Genomic DNA, 23,458 nt, shown 5'->3' with positions numbered 1-23,458 from the left:
CATTGCAGGTATGCATCTAAATCATGTGAAACCAAATTTTGAATTCCAGTTCACCTCTCAGAACAAAAGTTGGGATGAACTCATATGGACTGAAATTGAATGTATTCCAAGGATCCTTCCAAACTGAAACCACAGACAGTCACACAGTTAAATTTATGCCCATGGCTGAGAGGTACTTATTATCTCTTGGGAGAGTCTGAGAATCAAGCCACCCATGACAGTCCAGCAGAGTTACAGGAGCTCAATACCATTAGGCCCTGGACCATATCCACTAAGCATGGTATTCATAGGAAACTATTGTGCTTGTCCAAAGGAGTAGCTGAAGGAACTTGACCTTTCACCTGAGCAACACAGTGGGCCAAACCCTTAACTAGTATAATTAAATGTAGTTTTGATGAAGTTATCGGCACAGTATTAATTTATGCCAGCTGAGGGCTGGCCAGTTTCTGAGGTGTCTTGTTGCAAGATTGATGGGTATGTTCCGGACATAAATAAGATGTTCATGTTCTGAATATTAAAGAACAATTAACTGCCATTTGTAAATGATAATTAGAGAAAAACTAGAACTAGTTAGAGATGGAGCAGGTGTTCTGTCCCCTCCTCATAATGCTTCAAATATTAGCAGGAATACAGATCTTCTAAGAGCTGATTGGCCCTTTTAGCTAGAACATGTAGCTTTCTAGGAACAGTGTTTATTAAATGATGTTGAATATCCTGCATTTGATATGACAAATATATTGTGGGATAAAACAACGTAGTAATGGGAATTTGTTATACATTGCAGTTAATTCTCTTTTTAGATTGTCTACCAACAGTCTTCCCACTATAACGATATGCTTTAGTCATACACATGATTCAGCTTGATAAAGATGAACTTCTATGGTGTGTGTTATATAGAAAGCCTGACTGGATGATCTAATGATCCCTTCTTGAATTAAAATCTAGAAATCCATGAATTTCAGTTGATTTGCTTTCCTAATCTTAATCTCCATGTCCAACGAAGGTAAACATCCTAATCGAGCATTTAAGATCTCTTCCAACATGCCCCAGAGGGATCTATGTATCAAACAATAGTCAGATTACTAAATAAATAAAAAATAGTTTAAAAGACTAAAATCAAATATACACTCAGGAAACATTCTACTCTGCTCCCTGTTTTAAATGCATCTCAGGGAATATCAAACTGCTCTTTTTGGAGAGTCAGACCATTTCTTTTTACAGAGCTCTCCAAATGTGAACAACCCCACATACCAAATTATTATACCTTTTGCTGGCTCTCTTAACTATATTTTAATGTGTAATTTACACCCCTTTTGAAATGACTCCATGTAGTTTATACATCAGTCATATGTCTATCTTAAATCAAAGTTTTAAGCATGCCTTATATTTCTGCCAGCATGTGAATGTGTAAAAAGACACCATTCTAAAGCTGACAGGTATATATAAGTGCAGCACAAAAAATGGTACAGTAAGTGCAACACTCCTAATCAGGTTTGATAGGGCCATATTTGTAAAGGAAGTTTTGTGCCTAAGTATGCAAATATGCATCAGTGGAATTTTTAAAAAGCATCACAGTTCCTAATTCTCATTGATTTCAACAGGAGTGAAGCACCTGTGTAGATACGGGAAAACTTTTTTAGCAAAATTCTTTATTAGGGTCAAAAAATTGCAGATTTGGATTTAGCCTAACATTAAATCATTTGTTTCAGGTTTGCAGAATTGGTAAACCTGTTTATGCACCATTATAAATAAATTAATTAAACAGCTCTAAAAAATCAATATGTGCTGTTTCAACATTTTGTAAAGAAACTGTTTTGATTTTTACTCGAATTACTTTATTTCAAAATCCCCTTTCACTTTATATATAAAATGTTAAAAATAAAATGTTTAATTTAACCCGTTTTTCTCCATTTTATGAGTTTGCAAATCATTTAAAAAAATCAATCTTATTTTTTTTTTCTGAAACTGCCAGTAAAATTAAAAGTCACTTATTAGCACAGTTCTAAATCTATGGCCTTCTGAAAATCCCCAAGGCATATTTATGCAACTAAATACCTTTAAAAATCACATGAGTAGTATTGTCTGTACACATTAGTTCAACATTTTTTTCTAATACATGTGTTAAGTATCTCAAATCTTATTAGTCCACTTGATTCAGCCAATGCCATCAACGGTCAACACCTCTATGCATTACAGAGATTGTTCACATCTAAGATGGTTATAGACAATCTGCTGTGTGCTTGTCCTCCAAAAGTCGTAAGTGAAAATACTTTCCCAGTATTTAGACAAATACTGTTTTCCTTTTGTGAAACATTTAACCAGAACACTGACTACTGCTCACAGGACACATAGGCTCTCTAAGATATAAAAGCATGAGACCAGAATTAAAATTGAACTTTAAACATTAAGTTTGTATTTCCTGACTTCTGAGTCTTTTATTCTTAGCCATCCCATTGCATTAATACCAGTTTGCCTTAACCATCCCATTGCCTTAACACCAATTTGATGAATTCTAAAACACAACTAGGGTGTGTTCTTTGCTGTTATTTAGCTGTAATTTACACCTAAATGCCTTTTATGAGCCCAATAAGCACTGGAAGTACTGATGTTGCTGCTAGACAATGTGCTCCAGTAAATTCTCTTGTTTGGGACTGTTCAGGTTCTGAGGGTGCTGGACTGGAAAGGTTCAACCTGCGTAACAATGATTGGAACTTCAGGTAAATCTGAATGTTGGAAAATTTGCACTTCTCAATGAAGAATTATAATTTTACATGTTCTACAATATTTATGGAACATTTTTGCAAAATAAAAGAAAGAACAAGCATTTCAATTAAAAAATGCTAATAAATATCACAATCTTTATAATGTCATTTTTCTTTGTAGCTTTTGAATACAAGCTTTGTAGCTGATAAGAAATAACCAAGAAAATGGTCTGAGTTAAAGACTTGAATCTCTAGGCCATGGCTTTTATTTTTTCTTGTGGCAGAGTAAATAATAAATAATCATATGTTATTACAGATTGAAAAATGAAAATAGTTGAAAATATATAAAAAGGAGATTATGATTCAAATGTTGACCCTTACTAATTGAGAATGAAAAAATAATATCATATAGAAAATTTCAGTTACCAAAATCTGACAAAAACTGATAACAAAGATTAAAACTTTTCAGTGGCTTTAAAAATTAAAGAACTAGTAAGGAAGCCTGGCAGAAATGACAGTAGAATGCAATGTCAGGCAAGAAAAAGAGGAGAAATATCAGGTAATAAGTACGGTTGCATAATAAAATGTCAGCTCTAGGAAGAATAATTTACCATTAATTGTAATGAATTGACTTAATTCGTGACTTCACAATCCATTAGATTTGTTTGATTTTGTTTTCCATTGCAATGTTGATTCAAGAAAACAATGTAATGATAGATTAGAACAAGATAATTAAGGTGGTATTTGTATTTATTATTATATAAAGAAGAAAAGAGGTGTGTGTGTATGTGTTAAAAAGTGGGGTAGAAATTATTGGTGTTAGGAGGTTGAAGTAAATGCAGGTAAATCCACTGACGTGAATGAAGTTACCATTTTTGTATACTAGTGCAACTGCAGTCTGACACAGTCTACATTATTTATCGCAGCAGATTTAAAAACGCTACGTAACAGCAAGAATTAGAAATGACAAAATATTGGATTGGAGGCCTTCCCCCCCTCTCTTTTTCCTGGAGTGAGATATTGCTTAAAAGAGTGAGATAATGCTTATTTCCTTAAACATTATAACAATTGTTGTAAAAAACCACTTACATACACCGTCAAAATCTCGGAGTGGGTTCTAAGAAGAATATTGAGCCAAGTCTCTAAAGAATGCAAATTATCCCATTGAAATCAATGGAATTACACCATGTTATACGACTCTATATCAGCTCAGGATTTTGGTCTTGAAAGTTTGGATGGTTACCTAAAGCTTAACTAAAGTTATTCAGATTTGTTAGGTATGGGAGTTTTGTCAGATTGGTCTTTCTCAGAGCTACTGATGATTCCTATGCCTTGTTGCCCAGCAAGCTACATTAGCTGCGTCTACACGTGCACGCTACTTCGAAGTAGCGGCACCAACTTCGACGTTAGGCGGCGAGATGTCGAAGTCGCTAACCTCATGAGGAGATAGGAATAGCGCCCTACTTCGACGTTCAACGTCGAAGTAGGGACCGTGTAGACGATCCACGTCCCGCAACGTCGAAATTGCTGGGTCCTCCATGGCGGCCATCAGCTGGGGGGTTGAGAGATGCTCTCTCTCCAGCCCCTGCGGGGCTCTATGGTCACCGTGGGCAGCAGCCCTTAGCCCAGGGCTTCTGGCTGCTTCTGCGGCAGCTGGGGATCTATGCTGCAGGCACAGGGTCTGCAACCAGTTGTCAGCTCTGTGTATCTTGTGTTGTTTAGTGCAACTGTGTCTGGGAGGGGCCGTTTAAGGGAGCGGCTGGCTGTTGAGTCCGCCCTGTGACCCTGTCTGCAGCTGTGCCTGGCATCCCTATTTCGATGTGTGCTACTTTGACGTGTAGACGTTCCCTCGCTGCGCCTATTTCGATGTTGGGCTGAGCAACGTCGAAGTTGAACATCGACGTTGCCGGCCCTGGAGGACGTGTAGACGTTATTCATCGAAATAGACTATTTCGATGTCGCAACATCGAAATAAGCTATTTCGATGTTGGCTGCACGTGTAGACGTAGCCATTGTCTTCCATCTCCAGTCTCAACTAGAAACTGCATGAGCAAAATACACAAAAATAATAAACTGAGACCTTAAGGATTAAGTTACCTGATTTTTATCAGACCCATAAGTATTATTTGTATACACAGTATGCTCAAGGTTCCACTAACATAGTCAACATTTCTACACAGTTCCTGTGTCAAAGAGCTCGCAGTAAAGGTTTGCTGTGAATACTGAAGTGGAGAACCTAGGAAGAGGTTTTATTTAAAAATGTTTATCTGTCTTTAGTTATAAGTGAAAATTATAGTTGTGCTCATTATCTTTGGATTGGATGGCTTTGGAAAATTGAATGTCAAAGGATAAATTTAATTTCCTCTATCTCTCACAATATTTGGTTCATCACTCTTTCTGGAACTGAATCCACCTCAAATTGTCCCTTGAAGGGTAGGCACTCCAATTATACCTTTCTCCCAGCCACGGATGCTGTGGTGCCAGAAGACAGGGTAGCCGACTCTAGACCAAAGCAGCAAGCTTCAAAAAGAGAGGGGCTACTTTGGCCTTGTCTGCCACTCACCTCCATCTTCTGCAAAGCTTCCAGTGCCCTTAGCTACAATAATGATAACTGATAGTGAAATACCTGAGTGAACAAACTCCAATTAGCATACTGGGGGTGGGGCAGGGGAAGGCCTTGCAGAACTCTGCTTCATTGGCAATTTGGCTGCCAAGAGGAAGGCAATTTTTGTCACAATAGAGCACAGAAATCAGAAAGTTGAATTGCCAAGAAAGTGAAGGTGGACAGAGCATCAATATTAAATTAAAGTCAGCTGAGGTGGTTTCCCAGTGGATGGAGAAGCTGCATGTAGACTGTCTGCTCACAAAATATTTGAATGATAGTATCATACCTCCAAGCTGAAGAACAATATTAATATCAAATGATAAGACAAGCATGAAGGACACCATAATTAGTGGTGAATAGAATATCTTTCAATTTGCATCAAGTATAGAGCAGTCACTATTCAAAAATAATTTTCTAATCATAGATCATGTACTGACAGTGAATTGTATCCTGGAGAATGCAACAAGACTCTTGTGAATAGTTTCCCGATATCATGAAGAAACCTTTGACTTCTATGGAAAATAAATTGATATTGAAAGTATTGGATGACTGGGTGGGTTGGAGGACACAAATATCATGCATCACCATCAGATGGACAGCAGTTACATTCATAATTAACAAGAAGGGTGAACAGACTAGGACAAATGAAACATTTAAATGTGCTTTATTTTCATCACTTGATACAGAGGGAAACAGAAATTTAGAACAGTTGCTTGACTGCATCTCAATGGCAGAATTGGGATCTAAACATTAGGGATCAGACTCGTTACCTTTAATGCCAGAAGGGACCTCGTGATCACTGAGTCTGACCTCATAAACTTCATGGGCCACTGAACGTCACCTGCCCACTCCTGTAGTTGGCCCATAGCCTCTGGCAGAGGTACTGAAATTCTCAGATTTTGATATAAAGGCTTCATAGTACAGAAAATCCACCATTTTACTCTAGTTTAAAGCAGTAAGGCTATGTCTACTTGACACTGTAAGCTCAAAATAAGCAGCTTATTTAGAGTAGATTTCAAATAGGCTAATAGCCCTATTTCGAGCTATCCCTCTATTCCTCGTGAATAGAACACCTGTTATCTTGAAAACTGTTTCAAGACAACTGGTGCATTGCATAGAAGCAGGCAGCTACTTCAGGATACCACTGTATCCCAAATTAGTACCCAACCACCTAGACATAGCCTAAGTGACCTCTTTCCCATGGTGCAAATGAAGGCAGAAGCCACTGACATTCTCTGACATTTTGACCCAGGGTAAAATTCCCTCCCAATTTCAAATATGGTCATCAGTTAGTCCCTGGGTTTGCTGAGAAAAAAAATGGCTTCCAAAACAGGCACACATGCTGCAAATGTAAAGCTGACTTGTATTCTTCCTGGGAGTAACCCTTTTCCTCGTCATTTGCCATATCCTGCTAACGTTAGGCATAATCTTTTTGGGAGCCTGTGCACATAGACCATTTGCAGATTAGAGAACAAACATGCTTTTCCATGTGGACCATATCACTCCAGCCCTGTGAAATAACCCAGGATACTTACCAGCAGTTCCTGCCATCATCTTAAAGCCATTTACCATTTTTGGACAGAGATTGCATTTTGTGTAAGCTGTCCAGATGTGCTTGCTAACTATATAGAAACATGCAAGGTCTAGCTAACTCTATAACTGGCTTCTCTGTGAGGATCTGATGGCTTCTAAAATAGAAGACAGGGAGGACCAGTAGGATGCTCCCACTTTTTTTTTAATTAAATTCTCCAGTTCCAATACACTACCACTGGGTTGGACAATATCCAGCTCACACTCCTGACACAGGTAATGGATATTTTGGCTGATGCTCCTTACATTGCCTACTAGAATTTGACAACAGCATTATATCACCAATTAGAAGCTCAATGGGGACCATTTTTGTTTCACGGTAGTATGGCTTGAGATAGAGCACTTGACTCTTGCCATACTTCTGACCAAACATGCTATGCACAGAAATGGAAATCTCAGCTATTCTCTGAGTAATAAAGCAGAATGATGGGAAGCTTGAGCCCTGTGATTATTATGGTCTTTGGATCTTAATTGTTTCTTGTGTCAGAATTTGATGCAGATATCATAGCAGCCTTCAAATCTCAGCATTGTCTCCGTTGTTTAATCAGGCATGGACTTAATTATCTAAATTGTAAATTTAATTTTATTGTGAAGTGCCCTGAGATGAACAGCATGAAAGATTCTCTGCAAATACAGTGTGATCGACTTACTTAACTATCTGAGCCTTTAAGTGATGGACATTTCCTATTGGTGCAGAGTATGATATTATGAACATGTTAAATTGTGATGACATCTGTCCCCAAATATACAGTATTTCCATCTTCTTTTCTGTCTGATTTAGCAACTTATGCATTTGTGACTCTTCTGTCTGTGTGGTAGAATATGCAAAAAAAAGTAGTAGTGGAACCCAATATTCCTAGGTGCTCTGCAGCTTTCAATTAAACTATAGATTTATGTTCATGAACACACACAAATTTATGTACTAAGTTTTCTTATTTAGGAAGAAAAGGGCCAGACTTTGCTGTCTGTGATGCGCAGTGCCTCTTGTTCTTCGACACTACAAATCTTTCTCAGCCCAAATAATTACTTATTAAATGAAAGTAAGTGTACATGAGTTAGTTGCTAATACAGGAACAGATATCACCCCTGTTTCATTGTGAAGGGTATGTTCACAGCGGACAATACAGTTGTGTGTGTTGGAAGCAGTGAAGGGCTGGGTTACAAGTAGAGGGATAGGACTTTGGGGAGCTAGCACACTCCTTGGAAATTCCCTGTACACTACTTTACAGTGGAGATTTAAATCCAGATGGGAACTGGGGAAAAGGTTGACTTTTGGAGTGGATATCTGATTTCTGGGGCAAACATATGTGTGGAACTGACCTCTGATAATGATGGAGAAGCCTGACTGTACCTTTGAAAGATGCAGTCACAGGCCAAGGATCTGGGAGCTGCGTGGTCACTTATGTGCTAGCATTCCTGTGAAGCTGAGTTGACATAGAGTTGCATCCCTGCTATTTCACCACTGTTATGCCTTCCTTTGTGTTTTCAAGGAGAAAGACAGACGAGAATTGGAACTCAAGAGGCTGGCATACAACAATTTCTTGTGCTTCTTGTATTAAACTTGCTCAAGACTAATTCCTTTTTAGAGTGAAGGTGCTTCTAAGTCTCCTCTTACGTGTTTGAGAAAGGACACGTGAAAAAGAGGAGAACCATTCAAGACCAGACTGATATATTCTTCCACTAGGTAGAGCTTTTCACCCCTAGCACTCCCAGTATTGTCAGTGGGAGTACTTAAAGCATAAGCTACTGCTCAGTGTGAGTAAAGATACAACAACCTGACCCTTAATCTTATGGTCATTCACTTGCCATTGGAATATTCTAATAAAAAATACTGAACACAAATTCTCCCATAGAAAATATTTCACATGGTAATGATCCAACATAAGCATCTGGACAAATTTTTTGAGTGTTATCAGTACAGGTTGCACTTCTGAAATATGGTATTCTCTGGAGTGGTGGCCCAGCAGCAGAAGGGGAGTTGCCATTGCCCAGGAAGTGGGGAGCAGCAGCCTGGAATTGGCCAAGGGGTCACCAATGGGGCCAGAGAGTGGTGGACCGGTAGGCAGCCAGGCTGGGACCAGAGGCAGGGTGGTAGCCAGGGCCAGAAATGTAGTCAAGCTAAGGACTGGCATCATGGGACCATCCTTGGTCTGGCAAATTCCCTCATTTGGCTCCAGTCTGGTCCCAGGGGTGTCAGACCAGGGATAGCCACCAGTATTTCAATGTCCTTTCTTAACTCATTGATTTTTAATAAAAGTGACTAGAAGGAAAAAATGAAGAACTTTTCTAAGGTGAATTTTAATTCTCCCATATTAAATCCCATTTAGTGTTTTTTCCACCTCCCCTTAGTCAAAATCTTGCATTTGGCCCACTGTAATAGAATTCTAGAAAGCAGTTCTACTGTAATGAATAGAAGCTTATTAGTAACTGTGTGCCATTTAAATTTATAGGACCCACATAAAAATCTGCCTTGTGGAATAAATAGTGACTGAAGACCTGGAAAGCCCAAGCTAATGACACCAGGAAACACCAATGGAGAAACGTAATGCCCAAAATGCCCAGATTCTGTTTGGCTACATCTACACAAGAGGCTTTTCCTGCCAAAACTGGGCTTTTGTCTGGAAAAAGCAAGCCCCATCTACATGCAAAACACTTTGTCAACAGTGTGTCAACAAAATCCAGCACATCTACTAGCAATGTTATATCACTCCCCATTCAGGTATAATGCCTCTCTCAACAGTGTTCTGTTGACAAAACACCCATGTAGGTCCTCCAGCACCCTTTTTCCAGACAGATGGAGCTTCTGGTTCACTGGACAGCCCTGTTTGCAAAGCTTCTGGTCAGCCATTATGTCGACAGAGGGTCAGGAAATGTAGATGCTCTCTTTTGACAGAGTGGATTGGTCTTTTGATTTGTTTTTATGTTTAGATGCAATCTGTCCACAGAAGTTTTGCCAGGAAATCCCTCCCAACAGTGACTTCTGTCAACAGAGGCTTCTCATGTAGATGTAGCCTTTACCTATGATAGGCACATAACAAAAACACTGATCCTACTACAGACTGAAACAACAGTCATTTAACCTGTAATTTGGGTTGGAGGAGGTCTGCTAGAGCTGCTGTCCTGACTAATGAATTCTCTCTCTTTTTCATAAACTAGGCCACCCTTTCAGTCTAAACCTCTGCTATGAGAGAACAAAGTACTGTTGAGTATTTGTTGCAATTACTAATTTAAATAGAGCAAAGCTGATGATCCAAATGCTGAGTTTTACTTCTGTCATGCTATAATAGTTCACATCAGTGGAGAAATGCATTTCAAACTGCCTGGGTACAAAGGAGAGAGAGAGATTGAGAGAGAGAGAGATTTGTCTTGAAAGATCCCTAAGGAAGTAATTATGAGGATCTGGTATGGATAAGGAAAACAGGAGGGCATCTTCAGCTCAGGGCTTGGTAACCTGAGTTGACAGCTTGACAGAAGAGGCATTCTTCCACAGAGCCCTGCCTCTGGCCTTGGTGTCTGCGAAGCCTTTCCTTACTCATGAATAGTGATTGCTAAAATAAAGTACATCAATAACAGGATAGCAAATATTTAAAGAACTATTTCTGGGTAACAAAGTATGAGTGAAAACACTTAATTGTTATTTCTTTTTTTGTTTTCTTCCCCCACTCTACCACCAATGGTTCCTATTTTCTCTTCATCTGTCAGCGAAGCCTCTCCACCTCCCAAACATAGTGCTTTAAACAACTTATTTGAATGCTTTTGTCATTTGATCCTTTGTGGTCTTATATTGTACTATAACAATTTACCCATAGTTTAATATGCTGAATCATTTTTAAAGCCAGCCATGTTCCATCTGTTATCAATGGTCTCTTTCAACCTATAGTGAAATCCAATTTTTCATTATTTAGAACACAATAATGAGGGGACAGAACTATTCTGCACACTAGCTGCAATTTTTACATGAGCTTAAGAGGCAGCATGTTTTGCAATAATCCAGTGCATGGAAGCAGAGCCCTAGATAACAGCAAGCAGGTCTTTGTCTGGAAAAAGGGAGTAGAACAAAAGTGATAATGGCAGTAGCTGATGTCTGACTATGGAGAAGATACCCAGGACCCAAAAAGTCCAGTAGGTTACAAACTTGTACAACAAAAGAGAGGACAGTACAAAACTTGTGGGCCCCAATAAAATCTTGGTTGCTTCCTCCAGGTATTTCCCCTTGCTACTTACATTGCTTCAGTTTTATTTCAGTTAAGACTCCTTCAGCTACCTCTCAGCCACCTAACTTACACTGACTTGTTTAGCTACATTGAAGGGGTCGGATTAGAAATATATACACACATGCAGGGCATTGGCTAAAAGCCACAGTCAAACTCAGAGGTTGTTTCTACACATGCCACTTTCTCTGGAAGTAGTATGCTAATAAACAGCCCAAAATATGGTAAAAATTTTCAGGAAGAAGGGGCCTCCGGAAGGAGAACTTCCTCCTGAACAACCCCCAGGGGCCATGCTTCTATGCATTGTTTTGGGGTCCAGAAGAGCATTTTCTGGACTCCAAATCATGTGACCTTATATTAATGAGGCATGGGAAATTTACATCCACACCTCATGAGCATATTTCGGGCCATTTATTAGCATGCCACTTTCTCCAAAAGTGACATGTGTAGTAATGGCCAGAATGAATTGTGTATAGCCTCACAGTCTGTGTAGGCAGCATAGTAATGATGAAATACTACAATAGCTAGATAGATCACTGAGTTCTCTAAAGAGCTCTTAGAAGGTTTTCCATTCTGGCCTTGATGCTATAGTTTTTTCTGTTTCAGATGGAAGAAAGGAGCTTAGGTTAGAAGTTCTTGTGCTGCACAGTTTATCATCTTCCACCAGCACTAGACTGCTCAAAAAATAAATGCACTGGTCTAAGTTTTGAGTTTATAAAGATAGCCAAAGTAAGTGATGTTTGCATGACTTTATCTTTCATTATATTTCATGGTGCTCCAACTGTCAATGGTTCTGTGAACATCTGTTTTTTCCTGAATAGATAACACTATTTCCATAGGGTATTGCCACCAGCAGTGTTATTCTGAAGTAAACTATTCCAGAAGAGATATTCTGGAATAGCTTATTCTGAAATATCATTTAGATATTTCGAAATACAGCATCTACATACAATAAGCTGCGTCTACACTACCTCTCCCTTTCAGAAGGGGCATGTAAACACAGATGATTGAAAATGCAAATGAGGCACAGATTTAAATATTTTATGCTTTATTTGCATACTCCCACAGGATCTCACTGCTTATTTGAAAGGGGCTGGTTTTGAATACTAACAGTCATTTAGATTGAGTTCCTTCAAAAAGAAACCCTGCTTTCAAAAGCACTCTTCTTCTTGGACACGCTATGGATCTATTCCCTGTCTAAACATCCCCTATTTTGACTTTGCTATTTCACAATGGCCATGTCTACACTTGCCAAAAACTTTGAAATAGCCATGCAAATGGCCATTTTGAAGTTTACTAATGAAGCGCTGAAATACATATTCAGCTCTTCTTTAGCATGTGGGCGGCCGCAGCACTTCGAAATTGACGTGGGTCACCACTGCACGGCTCATCCAGATGGGGTTCCTTTTCGAAAGGACCTTGGCTACTTCGAAGTCAGCTTACTCCTATGAGCAGATAGGAATAAGGGGACTTCAAAGTAGCTGGGGTCCTTTCAAAAAGGAGCCCCGTCTGGACGAGCCACGCGGCGGCGAGCCGCATCAATTTTGAAGTGCCACAGCCACCCTCATGCTAATGAGGTGCTGAATATGTATTTCAGTGCTTCATGAGTAAACTTCGAAATGGCCAATAGGTGCTATTCTACATGCAATATGGTTTATCTATTTCCAAATAAGCCAACTGCTCTTTCAAAATAATGTCGAAACAAAGGGTGCGTTGTGTAGATGATAGCAAAGTTATTTCGAAGTAACACCTGTTATTTCAAAATAACTTTGCTGTGTAGACCTACCAATACAGATAAAATCTGACCTCTCAGGAGAATTATACACAAATACATACACAATATACTATTGTTCTACAGGTTGATACATGTCAGAGACCGTTACTCTCTGAGGCCGCATCTACACTACAGGAATCTTTCGAAAGATGATTTTCCAGAAGATCAGCCTTCAAAAGATCACATCCACCCACAAAAAAGTGGATTAAAAGATTGATCTGCTCTTCCTATAGAGAGCATCCATATACCCCCACTCTTTCAAAAGAATGGGCCAGGGATCAAAAAATGTGACACCATGAGGACTGCTCTGTCATAAAAAGAGCCTCTGGAGAGTTTACACATGCTTTTTTTTGAAAGAAGCTTTTAAAAGGAGGTGCTTTGCACGATATGGGAGCAGAAGAGGGCTCCCAGAAGAAAAGCTGCATCTTTAAATTTTGGATCAAAATAGCTCATTTTGTGTGTGGACGCTCTGTGTGTTCTTTTGAAAAAGGGCCTTATTTTCGAAAGAACTCACTGTTATAGGCATGGCCTCATAAAACCCAAACTCTAGGTCCATCTCTGTGAGGCAGGAGGAGCTCAGAGCTTGGGCTGATGCTCAGGCCTGAATATTTAAACAGCAGTTCAGCAGCTTCTTAGCCTGAGCTTCATGAACCTAAATCAGCTAGCAAGACTGAGCTGTGAGTTTTTATTTGCAATACAGACATGCACAATGAGTCTCATTGCAGAAGTCGATATGTACCCATGAAGAAGACTGTGCAGAATCAGGAGCTGGGACATATACTTACTGCTGTCTTGGAACATGCACACAACTTGCATAAAATATAGTTGTTGTCATTCTAAATTGTAGGATGGAAAATTTTCTGCTGACATTACTAGCCACAAAAATAAAAAATCTTCAGCATTCAGTCAAAGCCACTTCAAAAAGCTGTTCAGGGTGTAACAAATCTTCTGCATTGGAAAAGCAGCTTACTTTACTTTTCAGTCACATGAAAGGCAACTGGGAAATGCAGGGCTATTAATATTTCAAAGTGTTCTTGTGACATAAATCATGAAGGTGAAGCTTGTATGGTCTGTGATATTACTAGAAACTCAAGAAGTATTTATAGCCTTTGTCACACTTGGCTATTTTTTTATCATATAGAATACATTGATCCAAACATAAATGAAAACAATATAAAATGATAAAAATGCAAAACAAGGAAAAATCTCCCTTTTATCTTCTTCCTTACTCAGTCACTCTTGCTCTTTTCCCATTCTCCGCTCATTTCTCCTTTTTATACCCTTTCTTCATTCCATCTTTTTATATCCTGATTTTATAGCCCTTCATTCCTCCTTGTGTTTCAGTCTGATATTTCATCATTCTGATTAGCAATGAGTATTGGAAGTGGTGCAGACATGTTGTTTGTTCTGAAAACTAACCAATAATTCTAGTGCTTGCATGAAGATTAGCTGCCCTTTCAAGCTTCCTGGGGTCTCTCCTGTCTCCTTCCCTGGTTTCCATCCTCCTCCCTTTCTCATTCTCTCTGTCAGGATTTGGTCTGAAAAGTTGAGCAGACCTGAGTGCAGCAGTATTGAGCTGAGGCTGGGATTTTCAAAAAGGTTTAAGGGATATAGAAATTGCCTGTCAATGGGATATGTGCTCCTAAGTCACTTGAATGCCTCTGAAAATCCCATCTTTGGAAACCATATTAAAGGAAACATTTAGAAATGTGGAAGTGTTTTTTTAAGGTTTTTTTTAAAATCCTTCCCGTTTAGCCCTGGAGTTATTGCTAAGAGATTGTACTTTACCTCTTCTCTGTGTATTGATTGAACTATCCCCAAATCTAATACAATATAGTTATTTAGTCCAGTTCCCAGTATTACCTGGAAGAGGAATGACGGACACCCATTTTCAAGGAAAATCAAACACTACAAATCCACAGGTGTCCTTGAAATCCCAGATTTTCAGCAGGAAGATGAAGGTTTCTATGAATGTACTGCAGGAAACATTAGAGGAAGAAACACTGCAAGAGGTCAACTAATAATTTATGGTGAGCCAATGGGATTGTTTGTACGTGAAATATGTTTGCACTTGGTAATATTCTGTAGGAGAGAAAGATAATGAAGTCCATTAGCCCCCTGAAAGGAGATATCAGTGTAGAATCCATTTTCATCTTAAGCTGATTAATAAAAGGATTGGAGCCTTGAAATGACCCCTGAATTACAATTTAAACTTCAGCAGGTACAATATATTGTGTATTAGTATCAGATGGAAAAATGTAGGCTGTGCTGCAGCTATTAAGGTTAATATAAGGCAGAAAGACATCTCATGTACTTATGTGGAACATTAAGGGATAGATAGAGAATTTAGTCTCAGGCAATACTGAGGGATGGATAGAGGAAGCATGTAGATATGATGTCCCAGGCTTAGCAGAGGGAAGGAACTCTGTCCCTCTGATGTTTAGCAGAAGCAGCTTATTTCACCAATTATCCAGGCTTAGTTGTACTGAACAATGCATTGTACAGGAGAATAATTCTCTGATTACCCCTTGCCACCTGCACAGAAGTAGCGAGTTGCAGCCCTATGAAACAAATTCCCTTTCCTATGCGATGACCCATGGTACATGTAGCATGAACAGGAAAATCAGATTTTCATTTAAATTGTTTATTGTTCACCTGGCTATTTAGGGCAAGAATGTTTGTCATACAAGCCCATACAAGACCATGCAGGAAAACAAAGGTGAAAAGATGCCCACTGATCTTCCTGTGCATGCTATATGCATCATGTCTTCTGGCCATAAGACAGACCCCATCTAGGACTATTTTGAAGAAATTTGTTCCCTGGATGAAAAAGGAAAATATGTCAAGTGTAAGCAGTACAAAAAGGAGATGCAGGGTCTAGTTGCAAGAATTAACCATCATAAAGAAAACTGATGATTTGGAGAAAATGATGGGGATGAAGATGTGGATACGGCTGAGTTGATCAGCCGGTTTATAACTTAAATAACTCATTTTGCAATGCATCATAGACTTCCTCTATGCCTTTTGGTATAGGTGTGATTTTCAAAGTACATTCCCAAGCTGTTTCCTGCGTTGTATGTCGCTAGGAGAAAAAAGTTTACCTTAGTTAGCCTTATGGCTTGTTTAGTGAGTTGACTAGGTTTAGAATCTATCACTCAAGTATACAATGCAAAAAGCTGCAGTAAGAGAAATCTGAAAGTTACCATTTGCCACTGGGTGTCTTTTCCTTATTTTTATTACATAATACACGTCACTTATTTCAGAACGTAATGGCCACAGGCCATACTGATGATGCCTTAAGTCTATTCCCCATTTTACTTCAGCATAACTCAGTTTTTTGCAAGGGACCCCCATTCGATACTTATTTTCTCAAAAAATAGAACAGCCAGCAAGTTCCATGGAACTTACTCTAAAATTAATTTCACTCTAAGCACAGACAGCAGTAGATTTTTTTAGACTCGGAGAGTTTTTTAGTAACTATTTAAATCAATTATTTTTGGTGGTTTAAATTGTTATTTAAATCAAGTCACCCTGCTAAATAGCAAAATACCAATCTTCAGGTTAATATTAAAGCACAGGTTTATGCCAGGGATAGAACCATTTACTGGTACTTTAATTGTTGCTGCTGGTGATGCTTTTCTTAGGGTTATTTTGTTCTCACTGTCTACTTATTTTCATGGAACATGAATCAAATGGTGATATTAAATACAGCAGATTATCTCACCATGACTAATAACTACACATTTAATTATACAATTATTAATGGAATAAATGTAATTAAAATTACAAGCATATTAATTATACTTTGAAATTTCATTCATAATTGTTTGTATGCAATGATATAGACAATATATAATTTTCACAAGCATTTTCCCTGATTTTTAAGCAGGCTGACATAATTTATGTACAATTTACTTCTTCATGCTTAATTTCCACACTGTCGCAGAATGTTCTGTCTAGTTCCCCTACCCTGTGTCTGCCTGGTATATTTAGACTCTAAGTTCTTTAGGGCAGGAACTGTCTGCTATACTGCATTGTACAGTACGGAGAACAATGGGCTTCATCTTTGGCTAGAACTTGGGCACTATTGTAATAAATATGATTCATAATTAAGGATGAACATAGCTAACTTTACCAACTTGTTCTTGTACATTCCCAGTGCATGGATTGGACTCTAGAGGTACGTCTGTGGTAGGAGCTAAGTTAGCTTAGAAGTTAAGCACTACTTTGAAGTAGCCTGCAGAGAGTCTACACAATTTTTTCCTTACTTCAAAGCTAACTTCGAAGTAAGGGAGCCCAACTTCAAAGTCCTTACTCCTTTCCCAGGAATGGAGTAGTGCCCCACTTCAAAATTTAAGTTTAAGGGTGTGTGTAGACACTCAACTTCGAAGAAAGCAACTTTAAAATTATTTTTGTAGTGTAGGCACAACCTAGACATGGTTTGCATCCATGGATGAACGAATTAGGCTTACAGAGTCAGGATCCAACCAATAACTAGCTCTATATTAGGAGTTAAATTGAAAGCTATTTTATGAAAGTATCTTCTGATTATCCCCTGAAATTGTAATAATGATCTTCTTTGTTACTTATGGACTGTGATTGGCCTTTTCACTGGAATATAAAAGGGCATTGCGCAAGGGTCATCTCTATCAAGGGTCTCTTAGAGGAGAATACAGTGATGGTTCCCTCTGTACAACTCTTGGGGATGAACATCATCTGCAAGAAGGCAAGCAGTAACAAGAAATAGGTGGAGTTCTGCCCCTGCTCTCCTCTGTGATAGTCTCTGGAGCAGGTCAGCAACCAGAGAGAGCAGATGCCATCATCTTAGCACAATCCCCTTGCCCACCAAAGCGTTCACATAGGAGTGTCTCCCCATGTTCCCTCCAAGGAGGCAGTTAGATATTTATTATTACTATTATTATTGTAATGCATCAGAACCCCAGGCATAGTCCAGGACCCGACTGTGTTAGTCGTGAACAAACACAGAACGAAGAGATGATCCATACCCTTGAGAGTTTATGATCCAAAGAAACAACAGATGGAAACAGGCAGACTTTGGAGTACAAGGAGACAATATTGGTCTACATAATATGCTGTAAGCTGAGCAAACCAAAAGTCAAGCTGTTTACAATGCTTTGTACTTTTTGTTTTTGTAATACAGCACTCCCTGAATGGGATAAAACAATCCAAAATGCCTATCTGGCTCTGTATGACAGCTTGTTTTGGGAATGTAAGGCAAGTGGAAAACCAAGTCCTTCCTATAGTTGGTTAAGAAATGGACAACCCCTTATGCCAGAGGTAAGACACAACATTTTTACTTTGTTTAGAAGGTGGGTTTGATTCTGTCTGTTCTAAAAATAAAGTCCTAACAATTTTGTGAGTATTGTTGTCCCTTGTAAAATGGAACTATCAAGTCTGCCTTGGAAGGAGCTGTTATTTACAGCATGCCATCTGATGGTATCCTTTTAATGAAAGAGAGATAAAATACTCCAAAGTCTCACCAATATTTTTCACAGTACTTACAGTGCATTGTAAATGGAATACTTCAGGCAACAAAATTCTGAATACTATTGCTCAATGGACTAAAAGGATAGTTTGGAGGTAAATGGATAGTGAGCATAATAAAATATTCACTATGTCTCAGCACTGTGCGTTTTGAAAATAACTTGGAAAGCTGCTTTCCACCCTAGGGTTTATTCTGTACTGCAGGTCAGTGTTTTACAAACCTCTTCTCGCTGACCACATAGCTGGTCATCTCTACATTATTTCTGCTTCTAATAATAATCATAAAAGAGTTAGTGGAGACATAGAGGGAGGATTTAGCTTCTGTGTGAAACACTTGAGTAACTTTTAAAAAGGTTTATAGATTCATAGAAAGTCTGCTAAAAAGAGAAGAAAGAAAAAAAATACATTGAGAGGATAGCAAGCAACCTGTAGGTAGAACTAAATATGCAAAAGATATCTGTAGTCAGAGTCTTGGGCCGGGGGAGGTGGGGGAGAGTAGATAAGTAATGTGATGTTAATTAGTTAGAAATATATCAGCTATATTAATTACCCCCAGGCTATTATTTCATCAAATTTTCAATATAATCCAGGTTACAGTGGATTGTGGACCTCCAAAGGTGGCGGTGGTGGCGGGGGGGTGGGGGCGGAAGCAGGGAGAATGTTGAAGAAATTGATTTTGCTGACTCAATAGGTGGCACTCTTTCCTATGCATCTATGTAGTAATAAGAGGACATTAAATAATCTGTGCAACCAGCATTATCTTTAACTGTTAGGAAGTTACATGAAATAAATTGACTAGTTCACAAGTGTATATTTTATTTCAGATGCACAGAGTAGGTCAGCTAGGGATTCTGTTACATCCCATAGTACTATATGGTGTACTCTAAATTCTATTAAGGTAGTATAGCCAGCCTTAAGAAATATAATAATAAAACAAATCTGTTCCTTCCAGACATGCATTCCATGATGGAATTTATTTTCTGTTGTTGTGCATTTTTTTCTCACTGATTCATTTTGGAGAAAGTACTTGTTCTTGCTTTTTTGTTATTCTACTTTACTTTTATTGTCCCTGGAGGAAAGTGATAGTAAGACTTGAAATATTTGGTTTTAAGTTATGTTATTTGTACAGAGCCAGTTTTATTGTGTGTTGAGGAATCATGGAGAAAAAAGTTGTTGAGAGCATAGGAATAAAAATATGAGGCAAATGTATCAATAGTGTTAGCATGTATGTGTTCAGGGAGAGGTGTTTTTTGTTTGTTTTGCTGTTATTGTTGTTTTTCCTTTAGTAGCACTACAGCACTGATTACATTGGCTTAGTAAAAACTGAAATTCAAGCTAAGCATATCCAGCTTCTGCTAGATGATCTGTGCTGGCTTCCTGTGGGTTTCTAGGTGAAGTTTAAGGTGATAGCAATTCTTTAAAGCCCTGATTGATTTGTCAACTACCTGCCTAAAATACTTAATATTGTACTCTTTGATAACAACTGTAGTTTTGGATTGCATTTGTATGGTGGCAGCATACCAGCTAAAGTCAGGGAATCTGTAACGTTGGATAATCTTTTAAATTAAGCCTTTAGCAAAGAGGTATTTTAAAATAATTTTTGAGTCCTCGCATTCTGCACTCAAAGTGCCAGAGTGGGAACAGACTTGACATGGTGGCAGTGGTGGGATCCACTGGAAGAGACTGGATACTCTTTAGGACCCATTGTCTGTGATTTTAACCTTTACGGGCAATTTTGCTAAGAAAATGGCTGGGATTTACAGGAAACGGTAGTACTTTTTCCCATTCATCACTGATACAATAGTTAGATAGCAACCAGCTATGTTCATAAATGATGTAGATGATTAAATGAGAAAAAGTTGGTGTACTAAGTATGCATAGTAATGGGAAAGAGTCAAGTGCCCTCTGAAATTTAATTCTGTTTATTAAGAACTGGTTGTTTTCACTTGAGTCGTGCTGTCAGTATGTTACGTGACAGCATCTAGTCTTGTGGGCCCCTGAAATGTTTAACTGATTATGGAAGTAAGGTTTACAGAGCGTTTATTTATTTAACTAACAAGAAGAAATACTGTTGCATGCCATGTTGCATGCATGCGATGTTGATCATGTTGATCCCAGGATAGTAGAGACACAAGTTGGGTGAGGGGATGTCCTTTCTTGGAGTAACTTCAGTTGGTGAGAGGGATACATTTGCAAAGACAGTAGTGATACTGTTGTAATCTACCCTAGCTGTGTTCTCTGTCTCAGTCTTGACAGCTGCTCTTCTGTGTAGGAATTGATGGGAGTTAGTGGGACACAAGGGCTACGTCTACACGTGCCCCAAACTTCGAAATGGCCATGCAAATGGCCATTTCGAAGTTTACTAATGAAGCGCTGAAATGCATATTCAGCGCTTCATCAGCATGCGGGCGGCAGCAGCGCTTCGAAATTGACGCGTCTTGCCGCCGCGCGGTGCGTCCAGACGGGGCTCCTTTTCGAAAGGGCCCCGCCTACTTCGAAGTCCCCTTATTCCCATGAGCTCACGGGAATAAGGGGACTTCGAAGTAGGTGGCGTGCTTTCGAAAAGGAGCCCCGTCTGGACGCGCCGCGCGGCGGCAAGGCGCGGCAATTTCGAAGCGCTGCTGCCGCCCGCATGCTGATGAAGCGCTGAATATGCATTTCAGCGCTTCATTAGTAAACTTCGAAATGGCCATTTGCATGGCCATTTCGAAGTTTGGGGCACGTGTAGACGCAGCCCAGGGCTGTGGCTACGCTAGCCCCCACCTTTCAAAAGGGGTATGTTAATAAGCCACTCTGGCAGATGCTAATGAAGCACTGTCATGAATATGCAACATCTCATTAGCATAATGGTGACTGCGCACATTTCAAAAGTGCCGCTTTCTAAACTTGCACTGCTTATATAGAAAGGGACCTTTCCAAAGGACCCCTTCTTCCCATTTGGGCTACATCTACACTGGCACAAAACTTCAAAATGGCCATGCAAATGGCCAAATCGAAGATTACTAATGAGGAGCTGAAATGCATATTCAGCACCTCATTAGCATGCCACCAGCTGTGGCTCTTCAAATTGCCGCTTTTCGCTCCTGCACAGCTTGTCCAGATGGGTGTTCTTTTTCTAAAGGACCCCACCAACTTTGAAATCCCCTTATTCCTATGAGCTCCACGGGAGTGAAACACAGCAATTTTGAAGAGCTGCAGCTGGTGGCATGCTAATGAGGTGCTGAATACACATTTCAGCACCTCATTAGTAATCTTCAATTTGGCTGTTTACATGGCCATTTCAAAGTTTTGTGCCAGTGTAGACGTAGCCTGAAAAAATCAATCCACTTTTTCAATAAAGTGTCCACACAGCCCCCAATCTTTCAGAAGAAAGGGCTAGGGATCAAAAAATCCAGGGCTAGGAGGACTGCTCTTTCCAAAAAAAAAGGGGCCTTTGAGGCATCTACACACCTTTTTCTGAAAGAACCTTTTGGAAAAATACTCTCTTCCTCATCTGGGAGAGGAAGAGGGCCACCAGAAAAAGTGCTGTGGTCTTCCAATTTAATATTGAAAGAATACATTTTGTGTGTAGATGCTTCATGGGAGTTTTCAAAAGATGCCTGGCTTTTTCCAAAAATATCACCAGTGGAGACTTGCCTCTGCTGGCATCAAAAATGTTGCTAATGCTTCTGTATCTGTTCCTGCCTGCTGAGTTTCTGGCTCTATTCTGGAGCTTTTCTCTTCCCCAAAACCAAGGGGATGAAGGGGAAGAGTGGGTTATATCTATCTTTCTGCCCCTGGGAAGCCATCTCCCTATAGATTTCTGTTGCTCAGATGCTAAAAGGGGTAAATCCCTGGGATCTCATTTTCTACTTCTCACAGTGCAGCTGTACCGGCAGCAGCTGCTTCTGTGGCTGCTTCCTGTTGAAGTGTAACCCTGTTGAAGTGTAGCTTTCAGTGCAGCAATGACTTTCAACTATGAGACTTCAACAGGTGTCCATAGTTAAACATGTTTGAGTGCTTTGATGAACTGGGGCTTTAAAATTAGAGCTGAGTAAATAACAGACTGTTTGGTTTGCTGATAATTTATAAAAATGGGAAAAATGCATCTCAGGTCAAGCTAAAACAATTTAAAATGTTTGGCAAACTGAAAAGTTGAAAAATTGAGTGATGAGGTCAAATGTTTTAATTTCATACCTTTGATGTATTTATTTGTTAAGAATAAATTACAGAAAGTTTCTAAACTAAAGGTAATTTAAAATACAAAAAATAAAAATGTTTTGGTATTTTTTATTTGTTTAGCTAAAACAATTAGTCACATTTTTTACAGATTTGCAAAATATTTTGGTGTTGCTGAATCTGATTTTTTTCATCAAAATGAAGTTGTATGTCTAAAATTCTGCTGAGCTCCTCTGATACCATTATAGCCACCATGTAACCTTTATGCTAAGAAATTTATATTTTAGCTGAGCTACTTAGCTTTTTTATTTATTTATTTATTTATTTTCATTTTCATAGTGTTTTGATAAGCCTAAAAAGGAACAAAATATTAGCTTCTGACTCATGACCATCTGCTTTTATATTCATCTCTTCAAACAAAACTGTTGCTTCTTCTTCCTTTATTAGGAGAGAATTCAAATAGAAAATGGAACTCTTACCATAACTATGCTGAACGTGACAGATTCTGGCCTCTATCAGTGTGTTGCAGAAAACAAATACAATACCATTTATGCCAATGCTGAGTTAAGAGTGATAAGTAAGTAAATGAGTGATTAAAAATAAACAGATAGTAGCAAGAATCAAACATTAATTTCAGAAGTCTGAAAGAGTGAAATGAAGAGGTCTGACTGTATATTGCAAAAGCAGCTTTTGTGGACATCTATTTGAATTCCACAAGGCTTTTCAGGTCATCTATGTCTGTATCCTTGACTATTTGCAAACATTTGTGCAACCGTTTTGTTTATGTGACTGTCTATGGGAAACAATGTTTGTCAATATTTTCAGCATTTCTGTGTGAAGTAGGATGCTTATTGTGTGATATCCTTTTTTTGGTACCTGTAATAATTATTTCTTTTTTTCTGAAACTTAAAAT

The 23,458-nt window shown here is 38.9% G+C and overlaps 1 protein-coding gene across 1 annotated transcript in view; it reads left to right on the top strand.

Annotated features, from left to right (window-relative positions):
* Positions 1–23,458, top strand: part of LOC142018852 (contactin-6-like) — a 199,589-nt gene that overhangs the window by 107,158 nt on the left and 68,973 nt on the right. Inside the window, exons 7-9 of the mRNA XM_075005030.1 lie at positions 14,728–14,912; positions 18,044–18,180; positions 22,993–23,122. Coding sequence (XP_074861131.1) covers positions 14,728–14,912; positions 18,044–18,180; positions 22,993–23,122 — 452 coding nt within the window. The remainder of the gene's footprint in view (positions 1–14,727; positions 14,913–18,043; positions 18,181–22,992; positions 23,123–23,458) is intronic.

Source organism: Carettochelys insculpta, chromosome 11, assembly GCF_033958435.1.
Source record: "Carettochelys insculpta isolate YL-2023 chromosome 11, ASM3395843v1, whole genome shotgun sequence".
Classification (NCBI taxonomy): Eukaryota; Metazoa; Chordata; order Testudines; family Carettochelyidae; genus Carettochelys; species Carettochelys insculpta.
This window is presented reverse-complemented; position numbering and strand designations above follow the sequence as displayed.